The following is a 15,388-nucleotide window of genomic DNA, read 5'->3' as shown; positions in this document are numbered from 1 at the left end:
TTCCACATCTCAACATGACTAGCAAAGAAATAGAGAACACATTATAAGCAAAGAAATACAGAATATATTATAAGTAGTCAAGGAAACAATGACACATTATACAAAAGGAAGCTAACCAAGCAAAATACAGCTACTTCTTTTTTTCTTATCACAAACAAGGGAGAGTTCAGAAGGTAATGGAACACCTTTAAAACACAGAAGGAGAAAAGTAAAAGTCCAGAGTCCTATGTCCGACAAAATATTCTTCAAAACTGAGGCTAAATAAAGATGTGTTTAGATTTCAAAAAGTTGAGAGAAGTTATGAGCAGTAGACCTGCATGAAATGATAAAGAAAATTTTACAGATTAAAAAAATAATACTGAATAAACATTTAGAAAATAGGAGAAAAGAGTATCAACAACCGTAAATACACAGATAAAAACATAAAGCTACATTTTTCTCAAGTTTTTTAAAAATTAACTGATTCTTTAAACCACATTTCATTGTATGACAGGGTTTATGATGTGTTCTTAAACCTATGATAATAGCACCAGGATAAGGGTATGAAGGTAACTATACTGTTGTAAAGCTTTACATATTATATAAAAGTATAATAACAATACTAATTATACTTTAAGAATTGTAATTTGTAGCCTTTGCAAGATATCTAAAGATGTAAAAACACTAACTACAATAGAAAACATTGATAAATTGTACTTTTTTAAATTTTAAACTTTTGGTTATTTAAAAACACCCCTGAGAAAATGAGAAAGCAAAAGCTGCAGATAAAAGAACTATTTCACACACATATATGTATATGTGCATGTATATGCGTATAGGTTAAAAATATTATATAGATTCATGACAACACTTCCTTTCTGTCAAGCATACACAAAGAACTACTTACAGCTCAATAATCAACTGACCCAAAAACATAACAAATGGATAAATATTTGACACTTAAACACACACAGCCCCCCACAAACATATGGACTATGAACATATGAATAGTGCTCAATACCTTTATAAAGAAGGAAATGCAAACAAAAAAAAAACACAAATAAATACCATTTCTCATACACTAGAAAGACTAAAATAAACCAAGACTTGTATACAATATTTTACAATGTAAATAACTAGAATTCAAATGCACTGCTAGAGTCTAATGCTATAATCATTTTGAAAATCTCTGACAACTTCTTACAAAGTTCAACACACATCTTCTATATGATCCAAGTAATTAAAAAGAAGTAAAAAGAAAGCAAGATTCGGTGGATAGAAGAAAGGAAAAAGGGAGAGGGAGGGAGGAAAGGAGACAAGCTTAGCAGTGATAGACTGAAATTTACACTGAGAAAATGATACTCAATACACTGAAAAATTTCTGCTTATCATTCAATTTCTTTAATGAATAAGCAATTTCAAGTGGAAAAAAAGGCCATGTGAATATCTCCTGCTCACCAAAACAAAGATCTGAGGTCTTATAACATCCTGCTGGTACTCTCCTCTAAGGACTCTTTAATTTAAAGAATTTAAATTATACACACATAAAGGTTTCACACGTAATACAAAGGTACAGTGTTCCTGTGAAATCTTTCATAAGCTGAAATGGTATAAAGCAAAGAAGTAATTACCTTAGGACACAAATAATTTACAAAATAAACTGTGAGAAAGCAATGATCCCACAGATACAGTTCAAAGCTATGACGACCCGATGCTGAGATGCTTAATGTAGTTCCCAGAAAGAGTTTAGTGGAGCTGCTCTCACTGCACAGGGTGCAAACTGCCTCTAGGGTAGCTCCATTTGCTGCAAAAATCAATGCTAAACAGCATTTTTGCCTTTTGTCTTTTTTTTTTTTTTTTTTTGGTAAAAGTGAAAATCCTCTTCCGATTTCTTTTGGTTAACAAAAACAGGTACTAATATAGGTTGTCCATAAAAGTGAAATGATGTAATAAATAAAACAAACTCTGGAAAAGCAGAGGTTATCTGAGTGTGCATGTATACACACATATATGTATTAATATATGTACATACATATACAACATGGGTTTGAACTGCACCGTTCACTGATACTCAGATGACTTTCACTAAATACACATTACAGTACTATTGGATCCATGGTTGGTTGAATCTACCAGTTGCTGAAAGGAGGATACAAAGGGCCAACTTAAAGTTGTAAGTGTATTTTCAACTTTAAGGAGGTAGGCACTCCCACCCCCATAATGCTGAAGGGTCAACTGCATTTATATGTGTGTACAATTATACACACATACATATAATTTTTCCTCTGGCAGAGGAACCAGAGATCAAATTGCCAACATCCGCTGGATCATGGAAAAAGCAAGAGAGTTCCAGAAAAATATCTATTTCTGCTTTATTGGCTATGCCAAAGCCTTTGACAGTGTGGAAAATAAACTGTGGAAAATTCTGAAAGAGATGGGAATACCAGACCACCTGACCTGCCTTGAGAAACCTGTATGCAGGTCAGGAAGCAACAGTTAGAACTGGACATGGAACAGACTGGTTCCAAATAGGAAAAGGAGTATGTCAAGGCTATATATTGTCACCCTGCTTATTTAACTTATACACAGAGTACATCATGAGAAATGCTGGGCTGGAAGAAGCACAAGCTGGAATCAAGATTGCCGGGAGAAATATCAATAACCTAAGATATGAAGATGACACCACCCTTATGGCAGAAAGAAGAGGAACTAAAAAGCCTCTTGATGAAAGTGAAAGAGGAGAGTGAAAAACTTGGCTTAAAACTCAACATTCAGAACACGAAGATCATGGCATCTGGTCCCATCACTTCATGGGAAATAGATGGGAAAACAGTGGAAACAGTGGCTGACTTCATTTTGGGGGGCTCGAAAATCACTGCAGATGGTGACTGCAGCCATGAAATTAAAAGATGCTTACTCCTTGGAAGGAAAGTTATGACCAACCTAGATAGCATATTCAAAAGCAGAGATATTACTTTGCCAACAAAGGTCCGTCTAGTCAAGGCTATTGTTTTTCCAGTGGTCATGTATGGATGTGAGAGTTGGACTGTGAAGAAAGCTGAGCACTGAAGGATTGATGCTTTTGAGCGGTAGTGTTGGAGAAGACTCTTGAGAGTCCCTTGGACTGCAAAGAGATCCAACCAGTCCATCTTAAAGGAGATCAATCCTGGGTGTTCATTGGAAGGACTGATGCTGAAGCTGAAACTCCAGTACTTCAACCACCTCATGAGAAGAGTTGACTCACTGGAAAAGACTTTGATGTTGGGAGGGATTGGGGGCAGGAAGAGAAGGGGATGATAGAGGATGAGATGGCTGGATGGCAGCACCAACTCGATGGACATGAGTTTGAGTGAACTCTGGGAGTCGGTGATGGACAGGGAGGCCTGGCCTGCTGCGATTCATGGGATCACAAAGAGTCAGACACGACTGAGCGACTGAACTGAACATATAATTTTTATATAGAGAGGGAAATAATCCTATTAGTGCTACCTAATATCACGATTCTATATGATGAAATGACCATTAGCAGAAGAGTAAAAATGTCTCTTGGCCGAGAGAGAGACTGCTAGAAAGCAAGGGGGATGAAGGGAAGGTAGGAAGGAAGGAGGAGCAAACGTATCTACTGTCACAGCTAAATAATTCCCCAACATCTTTAGTTCAGGGTGAAAAATGTGAGTCATTTTTTTATTTGAATCATTTTAGCTCAGGGGAAAAAATGTGTCCATTCTTGTCAGAAGGTAGCCAGAGGCTGGAAGTTTAATTGTTCAAAACACAGGCACATGAAAGGGAATGTTAAATAGTCAATATAAGAAAACAGGAAGGGTGAGAACCCAAAGATAAAAATTCTGTGTTTTTTTTTTTCAAAACAATTTAGCCTTCCTCCAATATTGTCACAGGCAAAGCTATAATCTCCTATTAAAAAGGTGGAAATTAAGTAAAAGTGCTTTCTACCTTAGGTGTTTAGCCCACTCTATGTAGCAGAAAATCATCAAGTGTACAAATGAATGAAGGTTATACATTTTTCCTTTTCAAGGAAAATTTTAAAAATGGAAAACATTCATTAAAATTAGAGAAGAATTTGTAGAACTATTGGCTTTAATATAGTTATAAATATATTAGAAAACTAAGTTGCTTTTCTAATACTTTTATTGCATTTTGCATCCTATATATTATGTCCTAAGAGCAATTACTTTAACCTCATGAAAATTCCCTGGTGCTTCCCTGGTGGCTCAGATGTTAAAGCATCTGTCTGCAATGTGGGAAACCTGGGTTCGATCCCTGGGTTGGGAAGATTCCCTGGAGAAGGAAATGGCACCCCACTCCAGTACTTTTGCCAGGAAAATCCCATGGACGGAGGAGCCTGGTAGGCTACAGCCCATGGATTCTCAAAGAGTCGGACACGACTGAGCGACTTCACTTTCTTTCTTTCTTTCTTTCTTTCATGAAAATACAGCTACATAATTCACAAGGACTGTCTAAAAAATATGACTATTTGCAATCAGTTTACCGATAGTTCTTGCTTCAGTAGCACATATACAGTTAGTTTATCTATAATCCCAATCACTACCAAGGTTATCCTTAACTTGTTTCTGGAAAAGAGCAACTACACCCTTTTCAAGGCTCCTTTGGATTCTTACTTGTTACAGCCCTCTGGCCTGCTATCAGAAGGGCCGACCACAGTGTCCATGAATGTTGCGACGTTGGAAAATCCAGCCGGCAATTCATCCCATTCGTCAAATTTGATGCCACTGCCCAAGGAGTAAGTGCCTTCACCACACTTACTGCATACCTGGTTCTTCATTTCTAGATACTCCCCAGAAGCACAGGAGAAAGCTGGAAGGCAAAATACATAACCCGTTAGTCATCACACGCCCCCCTTCAATTTCCTCCCTTCATACCTATCACTAGCATTGTTTCTATAAAGCTCTGGTCATGTTACACCCTAATTAAAGTTTTCCAAAGTTTTCCTTATCACTACAAGGACTTCACAGTGTGTCCCCACCCCACTGTACCAGGTTCATCACTTGACCAATTCTCTTCCAACCATAACAAAATTACTATCACTCCCAAAATATTTCATCCTCTTTCTTGGCACTCTAGTCTTTGGAGTTGCTGACCAACCCATGTGCTCACCCTAAAAACTCCTGTTCCTAACTCAAAAATGACCCTCTTTATAACAGAATATGGGTTCCTGCCCCTCCAGGCAGTCAAATGGGGCTCCTACTGTACTCCTACAATACTCTTTTTATAGCAGCCTCCCTTAAAGATAAAAAAACAGAGATACAAATATTACTTATCAATTGATGTGAGACTGCGAGGTTCCAAAAAACAGGCATCATTATTTTTGAATATTAGCTAATTGTACCTGGCTAATACGAAATGCAAACAAAAGGTTTATCCAAAAAGAGGGGATATATGTATACATGGGCTTCCCAGGTGGTGCTAGTGGTAACGAACCCCCTTGTCAATGCAGGAGACATAAGAGACGCAGGTTCAATCCCTGGGTCAGGAAGATCCCCTAGAGAAGGGCATTGCAACCCACTCCAGTATGCTTGCCTGGAGAATCCCATGGACAGAGGAGCCTGGCGGGCTACAGTCCATGAGGTTGCACAGAGTCAGACATGACAAGCGATTCAGCATGCATGCATGCATATGTGTACACATGGCTGATTCACTTTGCTGTATAGCAGAAACTGACACATTAGTATAAAGCAACTGTATTCAAATAAAATATAAAATGAAAGAAAAAGGTTGATCCAGTGAGTAACGTAAACACAAAGGGGATAACAAGAGGGTAGTGCTTCATGTGTACCAGCTAAACAAGTATCCCCACTCTGAAACCATGAGTCCACATTTTCAATATTCATGACTCCCACCCAGTCATTTCCACAGCCTCCACTTTTTTTTTTTTAACTGATGCCAGGCTCTGTGCAAATCCTCAGACAGAACCAGAGACGGAAGCCACAGGCAAAGTGCAGAACAGATGACACAGTCACAGAAAAGACGGCAATTCTTCTGCTGTTATTACTCATTCAGCAAACGCAAATCTATGTCCCCCAAATGTGTGGTTCTGTGCTCAGGGCAGTATTAGTGACTCAAACATAGCAAAGAGCTTTCTAATCCTTTAATCAGGATATTAAAGAAACAAGAACAAAATAAAACCTCCAAATTACCCAATGAAGAAAAACAAATCTCCCAGCAGACAGTGAAGCAGCAAAACCTCACATTTAGATAGATTTCCCTTTTAGAATACATTTGGAAATGTGGCAAAAAAAAATAAGAACAAGATAATTTTGAAAAAAAATTAAAGAATTAGAGCTAAGCATCCTGTATCCTGCATAGAACCTGGACTGGCAATTCGTTTCTTATATGATATTATACATGGATGCTTGGGGCTGGTGCACTGGGATGACCCAGAGGGATGGTACAGGAAGGGAGGTGGGACGGGGGTTCAGGATGGGGAACACGTGTACACTCATGGTGGATTCATGTTGATGTACAGCAAAACCAATACAATATTGTAAAGTAATTAGCCTCCAATTAAAATAAATAAATTTAAACAGTGCTGCGATGAACATTGGGGTACATGTGTCTCTTTCTATTCTGGTTTCCTCGGTGTGTATGCCCAGCAGTGGGATTGCTGAGTCATAAGGCAGTTCTATTTACAATTTTTTAAGGAATAGCCAGGACATGGAAACAACCTAGATGTCCATCAGCAGGTGAATGGATAAGAAAGCTGTGGTACATATACACAATGGAGTATTACTCAGCCATTAAAAAGAATACATTTGAATCAGTTCTAATGAGATGGATGAAACTGGAGCTGATTATACAGAGTGAAGTAAGCCAGAAAGAAAAACACCAATAGAGCATACTAACACATATATATGGAATTTAGAAAGATGGTAATGATGTCCCTGTATGCAAGACAGCAAAAGAGACACAGATGTGTAGAGTGGACTTTTGGACTCTGAGGGAGAGGGAGAGGGTGGGATGATTTGGGAGAATGGCATTGAAACATGTATACTATCATGTAAGAAACGAATCACCAGTCTATGTTCGATGCAGGATACAGGATGCTTGGGGCTGGTACACGGGGATGATCCAGAGAGATGATATGGGGTGGGAGGTGGGAGGGGGTTTCATGTTTGGGAACTCATGTACACCCATGGTGGATTCATGTCAATGTATGGCAAAACCAATACAGTATTGTAAAGTAAAATAAAGTAAAAATAAAAATTTTTTAAAAAATAAAAATAAAGGTACAAAGGTGAAAAAAAATAAAATAAATAAATTTAAATTAGAAAAAAAAGAATTAGTGCTAAAACCCATATTCATCTACTTACTATCCAATGAATAAATGCTTTCTTCAAAAAAGTTTATGATACTGTAAAATGAACTTCTAACCTTCAAATTAGCAGGATATCAGAAAATAAGAAAAGATTAGGCAAAAAGTATTACATGCTGGCTGCAAGGTCAAAACTCTCTTGGATCAAGTTGTACCACTTCCAAACTGTGACCTTGAGTGAGGTACTTCAGGCCTGAGTTTCTATCTCTGAAAAATCAGATAATAATCATAGTACTGCCCTATAGGGATATACTGAGAAAATACAGTACAAAGTGGTCTGTACAGCTTCTTGCATTTAATAAATGCTCACAACATATGGTTGTGATCACTACCAACACAACCCAGAAAGAAACATAGTAATAAAAAATATTTTATTTCACTTTATATGGTTTATAGGTTTTCTAGTTAAACTGATAAACAATATCATAAACCAAGAGCATACATTACACTAAATCAAGAGTCAGCAAGACCAGGAGCTGACTGCGGCTCAGGTCATGAACTCCTTAGTGCCAAATTCAGACTCAAATTGAAGAAAGCAGGGAAAACCACTAGACCATTCAGGTATGACCTAAATCAGATCCCTAACGATTACACAGTGAAAGTGAGAAATGGATTCAAGGGACTAGATCTGATAGACAGAGTGCCTGATGAACTATGGACAAAGGTCTGTGACACTGTAAAGGAGACAAGCAGCAAGACCACACCCAAGAAAAAGAAATGCAAAAAGCAAAATGGCTGTCTGAGGAGGCCTTACAAATAGCTGTGAAGAGAAGAAAAGCGAAAAGCAAAGGAGAAAAGGAAAGATATACCCATTTGAATGCAGAGTTCCAAGAATAGCAAGGAGAGATAAGAAAGCCTTCCTCAGCGATCAATGCAAAGAAATAGAGGAAAACAATAGAATAGGAAAGATTAGAGATCTCTTCAAGAAAATTAGAGATACCAAGGGAACATTTCATGCAAAGATGGGACCGATAAAGGACAGAAATGGTATGGACCTAACAGAAGCAGAAGATATTAAGAAGAGGTGGCAAGAATACACAGAAGAACTGTACAAAAAAGATCTTTACAACCCAGATAATCACGATGATGTGATCACTCACCTAGAGCCAGACATCCTGGAATGTGAAGGGAGTAGGCCTTAGGAAGTATCTCTATGAACAAAGCTAGTGCAGGTGATGGAATTCCAGTTGAGCTATTTCAAATCCTGAAAGATGATGCTGGGAAAGTGCTGCACTCAATCTGCCAGAACATTTGGAAAACTCAGCAGTGGCCACAGGACTGGAAAAAGTCAGTTTTCATTCCAATCCCAAAGAAAGGCAATGCCAAAGAATGCTCAAACCAGCGCACAATTGCACTCATCTCACATGCTAGTAAAGTAATGCTCAAAATTCTCCAAGCCAGGCTTCAGCAATACATGAATGGTGAACTCCCAGATGTTCAGGCTGGTTTTAGAAAAGGCAGAGGAACCAGAGATCCAATTGCCAGCATCCACTGGATCATGGAAAAAGCAAGAGTTCCAGAAAAACATCTATTTCTGCTTTATTGACTATGCCAAAGCCTTTGACTGTGTGGATCACAATCAACTGTGGAAAATTCTGAAAGAGATGCAATTACCAGACCACCTGACCTGCCTCTTGAAAAAACCCTGTATGCAGGTCAGGGAGCAACAGTTAGAACTGGACATGGAACAACAGACTGGTTCCAAATAGGAAAAGGAGTATGTCAAGGCTGTATATTGTCACCGTGCTTATTTAACTTATATGCAGAGTACATCATGAGAAATGCTGGGCTGGAGAGGGCACAAGCTGGAATTAAGATAGCCGGGAGAAATATCAATAACCTCAGATATGCAGATGACACCACCCTTATGGCAGAAAGTGAAGAACTAAAGAGCCCTTTGATGAAAGTTCAATTAAGTTCAGATGCTCAGTCGTGTCCGACTCTTTGCGATCCCATGAATCGCAGCACACCAGGCTTCCCTGTCTGTCACCAACTGCCGGAGTTCACTCAAACTCATGTCCATTGAGTCGGTGATGGCATCCAGCCATCTCATCCTCTGTCATCCCCTTCTCTTCCTGCCCCCAATCCCTCCCAGCATCAAGGTCTTTTCCAATGAGTCAACTCTTTGCATGAGGTGGCCAAAGTACTGGAGTTTCAGCTTCAGCATCAGTCCTTCCAATGAACACCCAGGACTGACCTCCTTTAGGATGGACTGGTTGGATCTCCTTGCAGTCCAAGGGACTCTCAAGAGTCTTCTTCAACACCACAGTTCAAAAGCATCAATTCTTCGGCGCTCAGCTTTCTTCACAATCAAACTCACATCCATACATGACCACTGGAAAAACCATAGCCTTGACTAGACGGACCTTTGTTGGCCAAGTAATATCTCTACTTTTGAATACGCTATCTAGGTTGGTCATAATTTTTCTTCCAAGGAGTAAGCGTCTTTTAATTTCATGGCTGCAATCACCATCTGCAGTGATTTTGGAGCCCCCCAAAATAAAGTCTGACACTATTTCCCCATGTATTTGCCATGAAATGATGGGACCAGATGCCATGATTTTAGTTTTCTGAATGTTGAGCTTTAAGCCAACTTCTATACTCTCCTCTTTCACTTTTATCAAGAGGCTTTTTAGTTCCTGTTCACTTTCTGCCATAAGGGTGGTGTCATCTGCATATCTGAGGTTATTAATGTTTCTCTTGGCAGTCTTGATTCCAGCTTGTGCTTCTTCCAGCCCAGCATTTCTCATGATGTATTCTGCATATAAGTTAAATAAGCAGGGTGACAATATACAACCTTGACGCACTCCTTTTCCTATTTGGAAAGTGAAAGAGGAGAGTGAAAAAGTTGGCTTAAAGCTCAACATTCAGAAAACTAAGATCATGGCATCTGGTCCCATCACTTCATGACAAATAGATGGGGAAACAGTGGAAACAGTGTCTGACTTCATTTTGGGGGGATCCAAAATCACTGCAGATGGTGACTGCAGCCATGAAATTAAAAGACGCTTACTCCTTAGAAGGAAAGTTATGACCAACCTAGACAGCATATTAAAAAGCAGAGACATTACTTTGCCAACAAAGGTCTGTCTAGTCAAGGCTATTGTTTTTCCAGTGGTCATGTATGGATATGAGAGTTGGACTATAAAGAAAGTTGAACGCCGAAGAATTGATGCTTTTGAACGGCGGTCTTGGAGAAGACTCTTGAGAGTCCCTTGGACTGCAAGGAGATCCAAGCAGTCCATCTTAAAGGAGATCAGTCCTGAATATTCATCAGAAGGACTGGTGTTGAAGCTGAAACTCCAATAGTTTGGCCACCTGATGTGAAGAGCTGAATCACTGGAAAAGATCCTGATGCTGGAAAAGACTGAAGGCGGGAGGGGACGGGGACAACAGTGGATGAAATGGGTGGATGGCATCACCAACTCAATGGACATGAATTTGAGTAAACTCCAGGAGTTGATGATGGACAAGGCCTGGCTTGCTGCAGTCCATGGGGTTGCAAAGAGTCAGTCATGACTGAGCAACTGAACTGAAGAGTTAGCAATCTAGAGCTCACCGGCCAAACCTGGCCTGCCGCATGTATTCATAAAGTTTTATTGAAACATAGTCACAACTATTCACTAACATATTACCTATAGCTACTTTCACAGCACAGTGTCAGAGATGAATAGCTGTGAGAGAGACTGCACTGCATGTCAAGCTGAAAATATGCACTTTCTGATAAAACAAAGTTATCTTTGAAGACAGTTTAGTCTAGTGTCCAAAACTGAACTTTTAACTTAATCAGTAAGAAGTAATTTTTTGGTAAGTGGACCCTAGGATCTAAAAAGGAGGTAACTGTTATTCCAAAGAGAACTCATTATCCTCTAAGGTCATTAAGAATATCCTCAGCTCTTTCAGAGGTATTTCCTTGTCTAAGGTCAGAAGGAAAACTGAGAGAGAATGTGACTGGTGAATGTACTGACTATTTATAACATAGTCAGTCCTTTTTACTCATAATAGTCATACAGAGTTATCATGAAAACTAACCTGGAGAATAATGAAACACTGCTCCTATGGAAATACAGGGTTAGACACCTGGGATTCTCTGGTCACAGTATCTTCATCAACAAATCAAGATGGAACCTTGTTTTACATGCTTTTCAGCTGAAAAACATCTTATTTAAAATATATTGCTGCTTTGTTAACATTTAACTTATGACCAAAGGGCACTTCTACTTATACTTGAACTAAGCTTATTTAACATATAAATTTTCTCCAAAAGGCAAAGGACAGCCTTCTTATACTTAGGATCACTGGCCAGCACTTCAGCACTAATTTAGTAAATTAAGTAAAAATAGTAAAAAAAAAAAAAAAAAAAATTAAGTAAAATAGTAAATTAAGCAATAAAAAGCACAAAAAACTGGAAAACATGGCATGAAACAGACTGTTAAAAGGACATTGTTGGCAGTATGTGAAATAAGAGGGCAGTGTCACTTTCTTTGACCTCAGCTGGGACCATGTGATCAGGAGATCCATTTTACTGCTTTCCACATGTTGGTGAATGACAGCAAATGTATCATATGGATTGATTTGATACAAATAAATTATTTAAGGTAGGAAAATTTACAAATATGGAATCCATGAATAATAAAGACTTTCAACAGACCTGTGAAGGAGAAAGATATCATGCCCATTTGCCAGAAAAGGAAACTGAGGCACAGTACATTTAAATAACCTGATTAGAAAGTTATCCAGTTAACAAGTGGCTAAGATGATATTCAGATTTATCTCTCTGATTCTAAAGCTCAAGTCCCAAGAAAATTCAATTCAAACAGTAACTATTATAATCAGTGCAAAAGGGCAAGTAATTTAAGATTAATTCATTATTATACTTCACATTTTTCTTCATTTTCTGTCTTGAACTGTTCAACAATATTCATGTGCATTACAAAGCAATAACAATTCCCTACACACACATCTTATGAAAATTTTAATATAACACACACATATTTACAAAATATTTTAGCAAGTTATTAACTTCCATAAGTCTCAGTGCCCACACTTATAAAAGGAAAATAGTAATTATATATCTAAGAGTTTTGGGAATAGATGAGATACTCAATATAAAACATTTAGCAGCGTGCCTGACATAAAGCATGTAATAACTGTTTGCCACAATTATTAGTAATATAATTCAGAGGTCTGGGACAGTAAGAATTCTGCCACTGAACTGATGATTTTACCTCTGTTTAGAATAATTACATGGTCAAAATTTAGTCTAATAGATACAAGGCCTTTAACAATACAAAAATAGCTAAAGAGTCCATAGCTTTTGTATTTTAATTACTTGTTCCTGCTCAATCTTTTTTTCCATCCTGGAAGCCAGCTCTAGAGTCACATGTCAAAGAAAAGGACAAGGCACACATTCTTATTAAACTCTATTTACTCCATGAGATGACGTCAACACAACCATACTGACTTCCTCTGGCAGGCACCAACGAGAACCAGCTTTTCCTTTTCTTGTATCTCTAACTACATCTACTTTCTACTATTTAACTCTGCTTTCTTGGTCTTTGGATTTCAGTCAGATTACAAGGATTTTTATAATCTAAAGAACTAAACTTTTCATTCAAATTTATATACAGCACAACATAAGATTCTTTTTAAAAAAATAAAGTAGCTAATTTACAATGTTGTGCTAGTTTCTGATATTTTCTCCAAGCCCATAGGTTGTCATTTCATTTTGTTTAAGGAGATCAACCCTGGGATTTCTTTGGAAGGAATGATGCTAAAGCTGAAGCTCCAGTACTTTGGACACCTCATGCGAAGAGTTGACTCATTGGAAAAGACTCTGATGCTGGGAGACATTGGGGACAGGAGGAGAAGGGGATGACAGAGGATGAGATGGCTAGATGGCATCACTGACTTGATGGACGTGAGTCTGAGTGAACTCCGGGAGATGGTGATGGACAGGGAGGCCTGGCATGCTGCAATTCATGGGGTCGCAAAGAGTCGGACACGACTGAGCGACTGAACTGAACTGAACTAATGCTTTCCTTTGCTGTGCAAAAGCTTATATGGTCGACTAGGTCCCATTGTTTATTTTTGCTTTTATTTCTATTGCTTTGGGAGACTGACCTAAGAAAATATTGCTATATTTATGTCAGAAAATATTTTGTCTAAGTTCTCTTTTAGGAGTTTTATGGTGGCATATATTATATTTAAGTCTTTATTTTTGTGTATGGTGTGAGGGTGTACTCTAATTTCATAGATTAATAGAAGACTCTTTCAACAAAAACTGGATTGCAGTTATTGTATATAGCTGTTTTCACTCTTGTCAATGTGAGTTTGACTCTATTTCATTTAAAGAATTAATCATTTCTCAAATAAATACTATTTTTTCTTCAACAACCTTGAATCCTAGAGTAACTGTATGGAAGATAAGCAAACTCCAAAGTTCTGGTATGAGAAGAGAAAGCTCTTATTTGAGTACGGTCACACACTATTTAACAGTGGAATCAGCCTGGGATTTCATACTTTACCTAAAAGTAAAAGTGATGTTAAAAATCCAACCTTCTTATATATATACCTTATATATATATACACATCATACACACACACACACATACACTCAACTATAAAAAGAACAAAGTTTTGCCGTATGCCACAACATCGATGGACTTGGCGTGCATTTTGCTAAGTGAAATGAGTAATACAGAGAACAAATGGTGTATGATATCACTTACGTGTTGAATATAAAACAATACAATAAGCTAGTTGATAAAACCAAAAAGAAGCAGACTAACTGCTATAGAGAACAAGTCAGTGGTATCAATGAGGAGAGGGAAAGCCAGTGGGCGGGGGGCAACATAGAGGTATGGGGTAATTTTAAAAGGGGTTTATAGCATTATATAAAATCATGTGTATGAAATTTTTTTAAATTGTAAAGCATTATAGAATATAAAGAATCTTTCATTCAATAAAAAAGTAAAAAAAAAAAACAACTCAACCTCTTAAAATCCAAACTGTAACCAAGAAGTCATGAGCTAAATTCAGTATTCTTTTTCTCAGCTTTATACTTCTTTTCTGACATCTATTTCCTCTACTATAAAAACTGAAAGATGCAGGTGTAAAAAAATCAGGTGACCCACCAGCAAATGGCTGGGTAATTTACTTAACCCTCCTTGACTCCATTCATTCACATTTCAAGGAGGTCACCACTTTCCCCTCCTCTCTCAGAAAACTGTTTGTGGTCCTATGAAAGACTGAAAACTACTCTGAGAATAAAAATATAACATGAAAATTTAAGGCTTTACCATCTTCAAGCAACTGCCCTATGAAAGTGAAAGTGAAAGTGAAGTCACTCAGTCATATCCGACTCTTTGGTGACCCCGTGGACATAGCCCAACAGACTCCTCCATCCATGGGATTCTCCAGGCAAGAATACTGGAGTGGGTTGCCATTTCCTTCTCCAGGGGATCTTACTGACCCAGGGATCGAACCCAGGTCCCCAGCATTGTGGGCAGACGCTTTAACCTAAGCCCTATACAGTGTACCAAATAATGGCTGCTAAATTGATCATTTATATGCTGATTATCATCTATGCTTTATGCCTAAAAATTTAAAAAAAATTATTTTTAATCTTTTCACCACAAGGGCCTCTTAGTGGTGATTTTCTTCCTTCAGAGGCCTCATGCTTTGAAAGATGATGGCTATCAATTACATTTATTCGTAATTCATCCATTTTTCCTATTTTTAACTCAAAGTTATTTGTTACTAAAATTTGTTCTCTGAACAGTAAACAGAAATAAGAAGCAGTAATAAAAGAATTTTCAACTTAGTTGTTCAATGAAATACTGATGATATAGAGTGCCTATGCATTCTCATTACAGCTAAATACATAGGAATCACACTGTATTATTTCATTCAGTGGATATCTCTTGAGGATCCAGTACTGAGTAGGCAAACACTGGTCACCAAGGGTATTCAGTGAATAAGATGGAAACAGTCCCTGCTCTCATGAGGCAACTAATCTAGTCTAGACTTACCTTCCTCAAAATAGATGGAATTCACATT

At 37.9% G+C, this 15,388-nt stretch overlaps 1 protein-coding gene across 2 annotated transcripts in view; it reads right to left on the bottom strand.

Annotated features, from left to right (window-relative positions):
* ELAPOR2 (endosome-lysosome associated apoptosis and autophagy regulator family member 2) overlaps positions 1-15,388 on the bottom strand; it is a 114,009-nt gene that overhangs the window by 84,855 nt on the left and 13,766 nt on the right. For both annotated transcript variants that reach the window (XR_005724459.1, XM_040260707.1), the window contains exon 2: positions 4,617-4,812. Coding sequence is in view for 1 of the 2 variants with exons in the window: in XM_040260707.1 (XP_040116641.1) it covers positions 4,617-4,780 (164 nt within the window). In the remaining variant the exon portion in view is untranslated. The remainder of the gene's footprint in view (positions 1-4,616; positions 4,813-15,388) is intronic.

The sequence above is a fragment of the Oryx dammah genome, unplaced genomic scaffold (genome assembly GCF_014754425.2).
Source record: "Oryx dammah isolate SB20612 unplaced genomic scaffold, SCBI_Odam_1.1 HiC_scaffold_18, whole genome shotgun sequence".
Classification (NCBI taxonomy): Eukaryota; Metazoa; Chordata; class Mammalia; order Artiodactyla; family Bovidae; genus Oryx; species Oryx dammah.
Note: the sequence above shows the minus strand (reverse complement) of the source record. Positions and strands in the feature narration are given on the sequence as shown.